Source organism: Ovis aries, chromosome 5 (genome assembly GCF_016772045.2).
Source record: "Ovis aries strain OAR_USU_Benz2616 breed Rambouillet chromosome 5, ARS-UI_Ramb_v3.0, whole genome shotgun sequence".
In the NCBI taxonomy this organism is placed as follows: domain Eukaryota; kingdom Metazoa; phylum Chordata; class Mammalia; order Artiodactyla; family Bovidae; genus Ovis; species Ovis aries.
This window is the reverse complement of record NC_056058.1, coordinates 15,037,682-15,052,710: the sequence shown is the minus strand read 5'-3', so window position 1 is coordinate 15,052,710 and position 15,029 is coordinate 15,037,682. Positions and strand designations below refer to the sequence as shown.

At 42.7% G+C, this 15,029-nt stretch overlaps 2 protein-coding genes across 6 annotated transcripts in view; one reads left to right on the top strand and one right to left on the bottom strand.

Annotated features, from left to right (window-relative positions):
- Positions 1-1,520, top strand: part of LOC101106326 (adhesion G protein-coupled receptor E3-like) — a 142,939-nt gene extending 141,419 nt beyond the window's left edge. For 4 of the 5 annotated variants that reach the window (XM_060416301.1, XM_042250047.2, XM_042250052.2 and 1 more), the window contains one exon: positions 145-1,520. In XM_060416301.1, the coding sequence (XP_060272284.1) occupies positions 145-462 (318 nt within the window). In that variant the 3' untranslated portion in view covers positions 463-1,520. The remainder of the gene's footprint in view (positions 1-144) is intronic. The other variant, XM_042250048.2, reaches the window with a different exon arrangement.
- An 11,468-nt stretch (positions 1,521-12,988) lies between these two features.
- LOC101106076 (heterogeneous nuclear ribonucleoproteins A2/B1-like) lies at positions 12,989-14,110 on the bottom strand. The gene has a single exon (XM_042250044.1). It carries the CDS (start codon positions 14,090-14,092, stop codon positions 12,989-12,991), a length of 1,104 nt encoding a protein of 367 aa, XP_042105978.1. The 5' UTR covers positions 14,093-14,110.
- Between the last annotated feature and the right edge of the window lie 919 nt (positions 14,111-15,029).

The window sequence follows — 15,029 nt, the reverse complement described above, 5'->3', positions numbered from 1 at the left end:
CATTTCTGCAGGGAGAGAGGAGGGTGGCTATCCAAATGCTATGAGAACATTCTCCATGACTGGCAGTCATTTCATTCCCCCCCCTCCCCTTATTTAATCATCTTCTCTTTTTATTCAAAGTAAAATTTCATTTTGCTTTCAAAGGACAAGCTCAAAAGTAATATGATGCCTCAGACATTGGAGAAGAAAAGACACTATTTAGACAAGTCAGAGCAGAGCCACTGTGATGAAACTCCGCTTCCTATAAGGCTGACCAGCTGCATTTTCCAGAGACCAGTTACAAGGATAACCTCACATCCTGGCAATGTGGTCAGACACCATCTATGCAAGGGGACCTTGGAAAAGCCCCCAGCAAGTCTGTGCATTCAGGAGACTTCAGGGTCTTCAGGCCTACAGCCCAGTAGGAGAACCTTTCAGGACCATGGACAGTGCAAATGTTTCCAGGATCTTTGCCCAGCTTAGTGTGGGTGAATCCCTGGGCCGTGTTGGTGCCTGATCTCTGCACACGAGCCCTGAGCCCATCCTTGCCCAGTCTTCGGATGGGGCAGAGCTGGACCCAGGATTGGGTCCTGGAGTATTGCAGTCCATGGGGTCACAGAAAGTCATACCCAACTGAGTGACTGAACAACAACAATGAACAAACAGTTTCTGAATCAGGGCACCCAAGGGCTGGAACAGGAAACCTAAGGAGGTTGGGCTCCTCCCAGGTGTAATGGCCATCCTTGCTTTGTTTGGGGGCATGGCTGGAACTCAAGAGCTTGGGGCTGCAAATCTAAGTTGATACCACTCTTCCCCTAGGGGGCATTTGGGTCAGGGCCATAGGGGTTGGGCCAACACCACATAAGCTGGTTGTTCTCCTTTCCAAGCACATGAACTCACACACATGCCCATAATGGCAGTTTCTGCCCTGGCCAGAGGCAGAACTGGTACCTAAGGTAGCTTCATCCCCTCCAAGTGTCCACATGATTGCTGTAAAGGCAGCTGCTGCATTAGCAGGAAGCATCACCAGAGCAGGAGGTCTTGATGTGGGAGCCCAGAGGAGGATGGAAGGTGCACTGGGGCCACCCAGGCCAGCTTTCCAGAGCACCAGGTTGTTTTCAGCTTGCTGCCTCTGTGCTGGATGAGAGAGCAAGAAAGTCTGTGCATCTGCTCTTCAAGAATGGAGTCTAGGGCTTCCCTGGTGGTGCAGTGGTTAAGAATCTGCCTTGCAATGCATGGGACACCAGTTCAATTCCTGGTCTGGAAAGATCCCACAATGCTGTGGGGCATCTGAACTCATGTACCACAAATGAGCCAGCACTCGAGAGCCCAAACCCACAACCCATATCTCCTAAGACCAAGTGAAACCTGAAACCTGCACACCCTCAAGCTTGTTCTCCCCAACAAGAGAAGGCACTGCAATGAGAAGCCATTGAGCCACAATTAGAAAGTAGCTCCTGCTCACCACAACTAGAGGAAGCCCACACCCAGTAATGAAGACCCAGCACAGGCAAAAATAAAAAATAAAATAAAATAAAAAAGAATGGAGTCTCAATTTCTTTTAGTTCTTGTTTTATTGAATAAGTTGTTTCTAAGTAAAATGAATTGTTTATTGAACAATTGTTTGTTAAATAATTACAAAATTATAAAGTGTCCCACGCTCTGAGGTGGAAAAATTGCAATGACTCCAGACCTATTTCAGGGCAAAACAATAAGTTTGCTGGCAAGTCATTTTCCACATCAAATGTTTTTAGAGAATATGTTCCTTCTTAATAATCTAACGTTAAATCTAATTTTTTTAAAATAGCCACAAATTTTTAGGCAACAGATAAGGATGTAACGGGATGCATAAGTGCTAATTAAATTTACATTAAAATGTCTTACATTTGATCTAGCATTTAGCACAAAATGAAAAAAGGATGTAGCTTACATTAGAATGAGATGTAAAAGCAAGCTGAATAAAATAAGATTTCTACAGAGCTAATTAACATTAAAAATATAATCTCTTTAAAAACACAAATACCACATGATATCACTTATATGTGAAAGTGAAAAAATTACACAGATGAACTTATTTGGGGAACAGAAACACAGCCACAAACTTAGAGAAGAGATCTGTGATCTCCAAGGGGGACAGAGAAGGGGAGGGATGGATTGGGAGCTTTGGCATCCCTGGTGGCTCACACGGTAAAGAATCTGCCTGCAATGTGGGAGACCTAGGTTAGATCCCCGGTTTGGGAAGATCCCCTGGAGGAGGGCATGGCAACCCACTCCAGTATTCTTGCCTGGGGAATCCCCATAGACAGAAGGTCTGGCAGGCTACAGTGCATGGGGTCACAAAGAGTCAAGCAGGACTGAGTGACTAAGCACAGCACAGCACAGATGCAAACTAGTCCATATAGGATGGATAAACAAGGTCTTACTGTATAGCACAGGGAAGTATATTAGATAGACTATAATAAACCGTAATGAAAAAGAATGTTAATATATATGTGTAAGTGAATCACTTTGTCATACATCTGAAATCAGCACAACATTGTGGATCAACTATACTTCAATGAAATTTATGTCTATATATAAAATCTCTTTAGGCATTTCTTCCTTGAGTGTAAACAATGTAAGAAAACATATAAAACACTAAATAATCCTTCAGGCTAGATAATCTCTGTAGAATTTAATATAAAATTCAATTTTTAAAATCACAATAAATAGAAGTTGAGGTGCACAAGGACAAGCAAAAATTTTTCTTCCTGTCACATGAAACCCAACCTCTTACCCACAGAAATATTTCCTCCTCCCACATTTGCCAAACAAAAGGGTTTAACAGAGTACAGTGTTAATATAACAAAGCATCTCAATCCAGATCAAGAAACAGGGCTGACATTCAAGGACGCAAGCATCATGGAGGGATGTCCCTTCCCCACCCCCTCACCCCCACCATAAACTACTTCCCAAGGGCCACACATCATTCAGTGTCTCCAGGACGATTTTCTGCTATTTTTAAATCTAGCTCTCAGGACTCCTGGCTCTCTCTGCCTCCCTGGCAAGCCTGTCTGCCCTCCAGGCCATAGCCAATCTCTTCCTTGCTCTTCACTTTCCAAGACTGCTGATGAATATCTCTATCTGTTACTGGTTGTCTGCAGAGGGTGTGTGGGAGGAAGAGCCCCAATCCTGGGTCCAGCTCTGCCCTATCTGAAGAATGGGCAAGGATGGGCTCAGGGCTCGTGTGCAGAGATCAGGCACCAACACGGCCCAGGGATTCACCCACACTAAGCTGGGCAAAGATCCTGGAAACATTTGCGCTGTCCATGGTCCTGAAAGGTTCTCCTACTGGGCTGTAGGGCCTGAAGACCCTGAAGTCTCCTGAATGCACAGACTTGCTGGGGGCTTTCCCAAGGTCCCCTAGCATTGACGGTGTCTGACCACATTGCCAGGATGTGAGGTTATCCTTGTGACTGGTCTCTAGGAAATGCAGCTGGTCAGCCTTATAGGAAGCGGAGTTTCATCACAGTGGCTCTGCTCTGACTTGTCTAAATAGTATTGTCTTTTCTTCTCCAATGTCTGAGGCATCATATTACTTTTGAGCTTGTCCTTTGAAAGCAAAATGAAATTTTACTTTGAATAAAAAGAGAAGATGATTAAATAAGGGGAGGGGGGGAATGAAATGACTGCCAGTCATGGAGAATGTTCTCATAGTATTTGGATAACCACCCTCCTCTCTCCCTGCTGAAATGAATTGCAAATTACCTTCTGTATCACAGGCATTCACAAGGTTGTTATAACTCTGATTTCTGGATCTAAACCCAAGTGAATCCAGGGAGAGACCCACAATGTGATTTCTGGCTTCCCAACTGATGCCAATCCTGCTAGTACAGGCACCAGACACGGAGAAGTGAATCCTGGGGCATCAGCCAGATGGAACTCAAGGATAGAAAGTTCCAGGTCATCACCCAGTACCAATTCCAAACTTGCCCCTCCACCATCCTCTTAAAGAATGTTTTCACCTTCCAATCTCTGTCACTGTCAACCACACACATGGTGATACCCCCAAATCCACCAATATTCAGACAAAGAGATCACAGGGTTCTTTGAATCCCAAGACATTACATCTTCACTTCTACCCCCAACTCCCTTCTTCACTCAAGTATTCCCCTGCACCATACTCTCATCACCAAGCTCCTTTTTCCCACTATAAATAACCATTTTCACTCCCTGACTCTCTTCCTCCCCTCCTCCTAACCCTCTCTCCCCTATCTCACTTAATGATCGATGCTTCTTAGAAATTGGTTCTGTTCTCACATCTGTTCTACATCTTCACCTTTTTCCAGGCAATCCCCTCCATTTCCCTGGCTTCCGTAACATTCATGAACTAGAAATGCTCACAGATTCATCCATTGGCTTCAGCCTCAAGACCCGAATATCCATCTGCCCACCCACCACATCAGTCATAATATTTGTGACTCAACTCTCACTGAGCAGATCCCAAGTTGAACCAATTAGTTTTCCAAATACACCACCCATATCTCAGTGTCCCCTAAACTCACTTTTCGGTATTAATATCCTATGCCACTGAGTGTCATTCTGGATTCCCTGCCACTCCATGCTTCTATCAGTTAACCCTCCATTTTCCTTTTTGAGGGGTTCCCTGGATAACTTAAAGTGATTTTACAAAAGGGAAAAAAAAGGGTACAAAGGATCACTCTTGACATCAATATGGATTCCTCACTCACCAGAAGAGGCTGGCTTGGAACACTTGTTGGTGTGGCTCAGTAGGTAAAGAATCTGCCTGCCATGTGGGAGACCCAGATTCAATCCCTGGGCAGGGAAGATCCCCCTGAGAAGGGAACAGCTACCCACTTCAGTATTCATGCCTGGAGAATTTCATGGACAGAGGAGCCTGGCAACTACAGTCCAAGGGTTCACAAGGAATCAGACATGACTGAGTGACTAACACTTTCACTTTTCCTTTCTGAATCCACCTAAACGTTGCAGCTTTTCAAATAATTCTTGAGTATCTTTCAATTTTCATCATAATACCATTTCCACTGAGTGAACTTTTCCATTTTTAAATCTTATGTACTATTATTTTGTGTGTGTGTGTAGATTTTCTTACTAAGTTGGATACTCAATAATGAGATGAATAATGGGAACTTTAATGTTTAATACTTATTGCTTTGCTCTTTGAAAGTGTTCAGATATCTTTTTTGAAAGAAATTCTGCAAACTCAACTGAAAAAAAAAAACTTTTTTTTCATTTTAATTTTTAAATTAAACTTTTTTTAAAATTTTTCGAATAAATTTACCCAACTACAAAGCATAAAATGACATAATCTCTTTTGTGGTAAACTGCAATAAATTGTCACTAAGATTTTAAATTCTCTATGCCTGTAATCCATTTTAAGACTCTACTCACAATAATCTTTTTAAACTGTAAACCTAATAAGTGCACAGTTCCTCACAAATCTCTCATTTCTCTCCTCAGAAGATTTTTTAAGGAAAAACAAGCTTCATTTCATTCTTTTTGTCATGCCATAATTATTAATACTACTCCTCTTATAAGCCAAAATGTCCCAATTTGGTGGGGAGATCACTGCTGCTGCTGCCATTTAGTCACTAAGTCATGTCTGATTCTTTGTGACCCCATAGACTGTAACCTGCCACGCCCCTCTGTCCATGGGGTTCTCCAGGCAAGAATGCTGGAGTAGGTTGTCATTTATTATGCCAGAAGATTTTCCTGACCCAGGGATTGAACCCATGTCTCCTGCTTGGCAGGCAGAATCTTAACTACTGAGCCACCTGGGAAGCCCAGGGAAATTATTAGATCCTCCAATTTACAGAGCACTTATTATATATCAAGCTGTGTATTCAAACTCCTGACTCAGAATTTCAAACAATTTCACTTCTCTAGTTTATTTTAATCTTGGTAAGAGGAAAAAATTAATAGAGCAATGAGCGTTTAATGCAGTGTTGGGTATAATTTGGTCCTGTGATAAACAATAAGACCAACTCAAGAGACAGAGAGAAAAAGTAGATGGGATGGAGGAAGAGAGATCAGAAGGAATAAACAGAGAAAGAAATTAACTGTAGTGATGAATGATGAGATTAGAGAACTAAGGACATATTTGAGTAAAGAATTGAATTTTAAAAAAAGAAGAAAAGACCAAATACATTATGCATAAAGAATTTTCCAGAGCAGAGAACAGTTTAAACACTCTAAAGTCAAAAGGTATTTCCACTTCCTAGTAACTTTGGTCAAAAAGGAAAACACATTTTGTCTGTTATTCTAAGAAAACCTTATATACAAAAATATACAAAATCTTAAATATGTCTTAACAAACATTAACCCCAAGGAAATAACCTTCAAAAAATATCTTCTTGTGTTAACAATTACCATTTGCTAACAAAGTGATTTCACAAAAGGAAAAGAAAGATACAAATGGCCGCTTTTGACATCAATATGGACTTCTCACTCACCAGAAGAGGCTAGCTTGGAACACTCATTGGTGTGGCTTCTCCCATTTTGGAAATTGTCCTCTGACCCACTCACTACTCAGATGCAGGCAGTCTGTGATTTGCTGGAAAACATGCTTCTGGTCCCCCTTTTATGGAGAGTGAGTAATCCAATCAGTGCATAATCCGAAGAAGATATCCTATCTCACACCACTGGAATTGAAGAGATTTTTAAATCACATTCAACAATACACTAAAAAGATGATACACCACTATAAACTGGGACTTATTCTGAAGATGCAAACCATTCACAAATCATTCAATGTGATCCACCACATTATCAAAACAAATGATAAAAATCACATGATCACCTCAATAGATGCAGAAAAAGCATTTGATGAAATTTAACACCCATAGAGACCATTATACCAGCTCCTTAAAAAATCTAAGCCTAGAACCACTACATGACCTAACAATCCCACTCTTGGATGTATACCCTGAGGAAATCACAATTCAAAAAGACACATGTACCCCAATGCTCATTGCATCACTATTTACAATAGCCAGGACATGGAAGCAGCCTGAATGTCCTTTGACAGATGAGTGGATAAAGATGATGTGGTACAATGGAATATTACTGAGACATAAAAGGGAGCAAAACTGGGTCGTTTGCAGCAATGTAGATGGGGACGACAGAGGATGGGATGCTTAGATAAAATCACCAACTCAATGGACAGGAGTTTGAGTAAACTCCGGGAGTTGGGGATGAACAGGGAGGCCTGGCATGCTGCAGTCCATGGGGTCGGAAAGAGTCAGACACAACTGGGTGACTGACATGAACTGAACTGAACTGAGATGGACCTAGAGTCTGTCATACTAAGCGAAGAAAGAGAAAAACAAATATGTCAGAAAGAGAAAAACAAATATCATATCTGAATGAACATATGTGGGATCTAGAAAAATGTCACTGGTTTGCCATGCCTAGTCGCTCAGTGTTGTCTGATTTGCAGAGCAGGAATAGAGACGCAGATACAGAGGATGGACGTGGGAACACAGTGGGGGAAGAACGAAGGAGGGGGTGAGAAGTTGGGATAGTAGAAATGACATATAGACACTATAGTGTGTAAAATAGATAGCTAGTAGGAAGCTGCTGCGGCTTCCCTGGTAACTCAGCTGGTAAAGAATCCGCCTGCAATGCGGTAGACCCTGGTTCAATTCCTGTGTCGGAAAGATCCCCTGGAGAAGGAATAGGCTACCCACTCCAGTATTCTTGGGCTTCCCTAGTGGCTCAGCTGGTAAAGAATAAGTCCGCAGTGCAGCAGACCTAGGTTCAATCCCTGGGTTGGGAAGATCCCCTGGAGCAGGGCATGACAACCCACTACAGTATTCTTGCCTGGAGAATCCCCATGGACAGAGGAGCCTGGAAGGCTACAGAGCATGGGGTTGCAAAGGGTCAGACAACACTGAGCAATTAAGCATGGCAGAGGAAGCTGCTGCATAGCACAGGGAGCTCAGCTTGGTGCCCTGTGATGACAGAGGGGTGGGAGGGACGCTCAAGAGGGAGGGGATATGTGTATATATATGTATATATATAAAGCTGATTCACTTCCTTGTACAGAAGAAACTAACACAACATTGTAGAGCAATTATACTCCATTTTTTTTAAGTTTGTAAAGAAAGATGTGCCTGCAGGCTCAGTCGTGTCCAACTCTTTGTGACCCCATGGACTGCAGTGCACCTGGCTTCCTTGTGCATAGGATTTCCCAAGGCAAGAATACTGGAGTGGGTTGCCATTCCCTTCTCCAGGGGATCTTCCCAACCCAGGAATCAAACCCGAGTCTCTTATGTCTCCCGCATTGGCAGGCAGGTTCTTTACCACTAGAGCTGTCTGAGATGCCCTTGTAAAGAAAGATAACAAAGAAAGTGTGTCATTATAAAAATATTTTGAGAACATTTTTGATGAAACATGGTAGAAAAAAAAAAGAGATGACAACAGAAGGGAAATGTGGGATAAAGAACAAAGTTCTTTTTCATTGTGACACATTAAAAAGTTTGATGCTGAGTGCTTGATACCAGAATTATACTCAGCACAGAACATCAGGCTGAGTGCATGAATGCTAAGCCACTTCAGTTGTGTCCAATTATTTAAGGCCCCATGGACTATAGGCTGCCAGCCTTCTCTGTCCATGGGATTCTTCAGGCAAAAATAATGGAGTGGATTGCCTCCTCCAGGGGATCTTCTCCATCCTGGAGAGAAACATGTAAAAGAGAAAAAGACACAACATTCTAATCTAAATCACAACCTAGAGACCTTAAAAGTAGCTGTTACATGAGATAGAAACTTGAAGACTTCTGTATCTCCAACATCATAAAATATAAAGTATAGAAGGGTTATAGTGCTTTTATTTGTTAAAATATAAACAATATTGAATGACTTGAATTCTTCCATCAATACTGCACAGTTCCAATCATCTTAACAGTAAGATTAATTAGGCTTCCATCATTTGGCAGATAAATAGGTAGGTATGAATAAGCTAACTTTAAAATAGACTTTTCTTGCTCATGAACTTACTGAAGGATTGCAACATCAAAGTAGTGTTTAAAACAAGAGAGAAATAAAGAACATGGGACTTGAGAACCCACAATAAAACATACATGTGTTTGCAGGTACCAAGCTTGTCTCTGAAAGGACAGAGAGAGAGAGAGGCCAGGAGCAGTTTTTGGCTCTAAGAAGAGAGAATGGATACCTGGGGAAATAAGTTCACAGGATTAAGAATCCACATCCTTGGTGACATCACTGAGCCAGCCTAGACCCACCATATGCTGAAGATTCAGGCTCCAGGCTGACTGTGTCTTGTCTTACCTGTAGCTGAAAGCATTCTTCCTATGTTATGAATACAGAATCTTAATCTTGTATCTGAGTATTACATCATAGGCAGTCTGTCTATACAGTGACCACAAAGGTGATCATGTTAAAAAAAAAAAAAAAACAGGCCAAAAATGAAGAATTTCTGAAACTGAAACACCGAGTCTTTGCTTTTTCCCCAGCTGCAGAGCAGCCTAATGCTCTGTATCCAGTGCCCAGCCTAAGAGCATCCAAACAGTGAGAGAAATCACTGCCTCCCTCCCCAAGGACTTGACCTTCCTGGCCTTTGATGATTCTCTAGGGATGTCACTTACTTGTTCATCTCCCTCCTCCTGTGCTTTCTCTGCTCCTTACTCTTTATCAGTCGTCCCCACACAGCCACCTGCGTCCTCCGACAGACCACATTTGGGGCTGTGTTCACTGTGGCTGTGGCCACTGTTTTGGCCAAAATTGCAACTGTGACCTTGGCGTTCAAGGCCAGGAAACCAGGAAGAACCATGAGGCGATTGCTGGTAACAGGAGCTGCTATGTCTTTCCCGTGTGCTCCTGGATCCACGTGATTATCTGTAGAGTCTGGCTGGGAGTCTCTCCCCCTTTTCTTGAGATGGACACTCACTATGAGCCCAAGGAGCTCCTCATCATGTCCAACAAGGGCTTGGTCACTGCCTTCTACTGTGTCCTGGGCTACCTGGGCTCCTTAGCCCTGGGGACCTTGTCCTTGGCTTTCCTGGCCAGGAACCTGCCTGACACCTTCAGTGAAGCCAAGTTCCCGACCTTTCGCATGGTGGTGCTCCTCAGTGTCTGGGACACCTTCCTCCCCATGTCTGCCACAGCACCAAGGGCAAGGTTACGGTGGCCATGGAGAACTTCTCCATCTTGGCCTCCAGGGCTGGGCTGCATCTTTGCCCCAAAGTACCACATTGTTCTTATAAGAACTGATTAAAAACTCTTCGAAAAGTTTAAAGAATAAGTTAAGTTCCAAGGGAAATAAACATCTCATGAGTCTCTATCACATTTTTAGGATTTTGAACAACAAAATGTTTAAATATTATATACAACGTATAATATCTGAGTGCATTAAATCAAATTTACCATTATATCAAATGTTCATTCAGATATCAAAAAACAACCGAAATTGCTTTACCTCTATTTGTCAGTGGATTCTACTCTCTCTTTTCCAGAGTGTCTGTGTATAATAACCGCACTGTCATCAAGACTTACACATAGGTTTTCTCGCAGACTAACGGCAACCCACAGGTTTTCTGCCTCAGACTAGTACAAAAACTATTGAATCTAACCATTTCTTCCATCCTTAAATATGCACAGCCTCTATTTTTCCAGCCTCTCCTCTATCCTAGTAAAAGGTATCTCATAACTAAGAACTTTTCAGAGCATTCTTTGTTGTATCTCCTCCTACTACTTCCTTTTTCTGGAAGAACACAGTGCCCAAAATTTCTTTCCTGTACCTTGTAAGAAATATCTGTGTATCTAAGGCTGAACAAATCCTCAGGCTCCTCAGGCCACCCAAATGGTGCGGGCCACAGAGACGAGGATGGGGGAGAGGTTCACCACTACCCCAAGGCCTGGGTCAAGGTCAGTGAGGGTTCTGGAGCTCTGCATGACACAGGCCCCAGCCTGATCCCTGGGCACCCATCCCCCACCCCCAGCTCACCAGCTGGCCAAAGGCTGGATGAGCTGGAGTGCCCCTGGGAGAAGGCCAAGCTCTGCCTGTTACCTCACTCTCCACCTCATGACCACCACTCCATCAACCCTTGGCTGAATGAGCCAAGTAAGAGTCACTGCTTGGGGGAAGGGCCCACTGTGGTGCCAACCAATGACTGAGCACGACCACTAATGGCCCCACCTTAACCGTTGCTTGGTAACAGGGTGGGGCAAGTAATGGCACTGAGCAGCAGCTCCAGGCTAAGGGCTGCACTCAGCGGACTCTAATACAGTCTTAAATGGAGGAGGACCTCTCCCTATCCCCATGGCCTCTGTGACCTACTGGCAGCAGCAATCTGCATGGGTTGCAGGCCAGGGGACATGGCCCCTACTGTGTGGGAGGACCAAAGAACCTGAGGGCCAGCTGGGTCCTGGGTGACTGGCTCCTTCAGTATGACGGCTGGACAGCAGTCTGGGGACTTGGCCCTGAGGAAGCTGCCCACCAGAGATCGTCCTCTTCAGCCTGGCCTGGGTACTGGTAGGAGGATCCAGACTGGGTGCTGGACCAAGGATCTTGGGCAGGGTAACAGGCCCTTGCAGGGAACCCCACCTCTTAGCCACGACATGGACATCAGAGGGTGAAAGCTGTGACTTGGGACAGCTTTGACTTATCCTTTCTTGTCAGAACAGAGAATAACATTTGTTTTGTGGCAATTTACAAGAACCCCTGGAGAAGGGAATGGCTACCCACTCCAGTACTCTTCCCTGGAGAATTCCATGGATAGAAGAGCCTGATAGGCCACAGTCCATGGGGTCGCAAAGAGACACTACTAAGTGACTAACACTTTCACTTTACAAGAAAATCATTACCTAAATGTGACCCTGACGTTAAGATCTGACAACAAGAAGTTTGCAACAACTTACCACGCCCCTCCCTCACCTTTCCTAGAAAAGGGCTTTATTGAAAACTTTCAGGGAGTTTGGGGGTTAAGGCATGAGCCACCCATCTCCTTGCATGCTTCTGCAATCAATCTTTCTCTGCTACAGACTCCCACATTTTGGTATTATTTGGCCTCACTGTGCTTACAGCGCGTGGACTTGTGGTCAGTACAGTTAGCGCTGCTGTTGATATCTAGAAAAGATATTCAGAGAGTACTCTTAAGAATTCTCATCACACGCACAAAAATCTTTTTTTCTTTATCTTTTTAATACTATTTGAGATGATGGATGTTAAATAATATTATTGTGGTAATCTCTGCATGATACAGATGTCATACCATTATGCTACACATTTTCAAAATATATAGTACTATATGTCAATATCTCTTGAAAGTAGAGAAAATATTACAAGGTAAAAATTTAAAGTACAAAAAGCTATAAATGAAAGCAGACAAACTATAATTGTTTTTCTTTTAGAATTGTTTTATTAAATAAAAAATCTACAACTGCTTCTATACTCTAAAATTCAATGAATAACATTATTTCTTATTACAACATACTTCTGGCTAATAGCTTTTCAAAACTTGAGTAAAATCTTTAAAAAGTTTTCTCATGTCACCTGAAACTTGCAAATTTAATGTTATCAAAGAAGGAATGCTTCTACAATCTCACAAAGACCACGACAACAAAGAAACAGGAAGAAGCTAAGAAACTATCTCCAAGGCATTTTTTTCTTGGTAGAAAGCCTTCTAAGTTTAAATATAATTTCATTATATGATATAAAATTATTTTCTTTTACCCCTCCAGGAAGAGGACAAGTAACTTGTCTTTTACTAAAAAAAAAAAAGTCTATTTCATCAAAGTTTTCAAATTCACTTGCATAAAATTCACAAGTGTCTTTTTATACAGCCTTCCAATCCACCAACAGAAAAGCTCTCTGGACCTGTTCTGTTGTCTTCTGCCGCATCACTATCTATTCATGACTGAGATAAGAGTTTCCTTAATATCCTTAATTCAAAAGCCTGAAAGTGTTTATCTGGGCTCTCATCCTCTGCTATTTAGACAGTGAAGCCCAGGGCAAACAGGAAGAAGCTCAATATCCACTTCTCTCTCCATAACCCCCACGTCCTCCACTGCCTCCTGGGCCATAATTTCCTCCACAGTATGGGGCTGCCTTGTTCCTGCCAACGCCAAAGTTTCCATTTCTCATTGGACCATAGTTAGAAGGTTGCTCGTCATAATTTCCAAAATTGTCATAACCACCTCCAGAGAACCCACCACAGTTGCCAAACCCAGAGCCTCCACCACCATATTCTCCACCTCCTCCTCCATAACAAGGGTAACCTCCAAAATTCCCACCTTCAGGTCCTCCTCCATACCCATGACAGCCATCCCTAGATCTGGGGCCATCTCCATATCCATCAGCTTCTCCTCTAAATTTAGTTCCCGGCCCTTGTCCAAAATTTCCACCCCCACTACAAGAAACACTAAAATCAAAAGGGTCTCCTTTTCTACTTCTAGATCCTTGGACTTGCTGCATTTCCCATATTGACAAAGCCTTCCTGACTTCTGCATGATGACCATTGATGGCATGGCATTTCTGCAACACTATCTTATCCACGGGATCATAGTCATCAAAAGTCACAAATCCAAAGCCTCTTTTCTTGCCTGACTGCCTATCAGTGATGATCTCAATGGCATCGATTTTTCCATATTTCTCAAAGTATTCTCTAAGATGATGCTCCTCGGTATCCTCCTTAATTCCACCAACGAACAGCTTCTTCAGGGCCCAGTGGGCCCCTCGCTGCCCAGACGCCTCTCTTGGGACAGCACGTCTGGGTTCAAGCACTCTGCCGTCAATGGAATGGGGTCTGGCCGCCATGGCAGCATCCACCTCGGTCATGGATGAAAAGGTGACAAAACCACATCCTCTTGATCTTTGACTGGCAAAGTCCCTCAGGACCACACAGTCTGTGAGTTCTCCCCACTGCTGGTAGTACTTCCTCAGACTTTCTTCTGTGGTTTGAAAGCTCAAGCCGCCAATGAACAGTTTACGGGTTTGTTCGGCCTCTTTCTTTTGCCTTCTCATAGGAACAGATTTCCAGGTTTTCTCCATCACGGAGTCGGTTGCTTCAGCCTGATTTCCCGTAGCTGAGGGAGATGAGAGAGATCTCAGGGATGAATGCAGACCAGACATGTCCTGGCTCTGCGGTGAGAATCTCTGCTACCCCAGGAAAATGCCTCTAGGAGCACCTCCACGGGGACCCAGCAATGCTGCTATGACCTCTAGGCACGTTTCCGCCTTCCTGCAAAACACCATTTCCATGAGTGACCTTTCCAGACCCAGTCAATCAAATTAACAATGCATTTTCTCTATTAGTTTCCAATTTTGAAATGTATGTTTTATCAGCTCTTCATTTTGTGTTGATTTTCTCACTAAGTTGGATATTCAATGGTTTACAATTAGTCACTGTTCACTTAGTCACTTTGCTCTTAGAAGGAGCTCGAATATATTTTTTTGAAAGAAACTATTCAAACTCCCAAAAACACTCTCTGAAGTTTTCTCAGAAAATCAACTTCAGTTGTACAATGATATCACCTTTATCGTTATCAATCAACTTTCAGTAGGATTTCAACTCCTTTCTCTATTAATCCATGTAAGAATCTGATCATCACAATCTACTTAAAATGTAAACCTAATCAGGGTATCCTTTCTTTTACACCTAACACTTCTTTCCTCAGAAGATATTTTTAAAGAAGAAAATACAAATACCATTTCATTTCTGTAGTCCCGCCATAGTTATTCATATTACCCCTCTCAACATCTAAGATGCCACAGTTTGGAGGAAAAAGGCACTTGAACCTCCCATTTACAGAGCATCTATTATATGCCAAGTTGTGGACTAAAATCCACGATTTAAAATTTCACTTAACAAAATCATTGCCCCAGTTTATTTGAATCTTGATGCAAGAAAGGGGATCATAGACGAAAGAATGTTTATTACAGCGTTAGGTACAGTAAAGTGCTGTGATAATAAGGACAACACAGTAACAGAAAGAGAAAGATGAAGATGTGGGAGAAGAGAAATAAGAAAGAAAAATATTAATGACAAGTATTAATGACGAAGAGATTG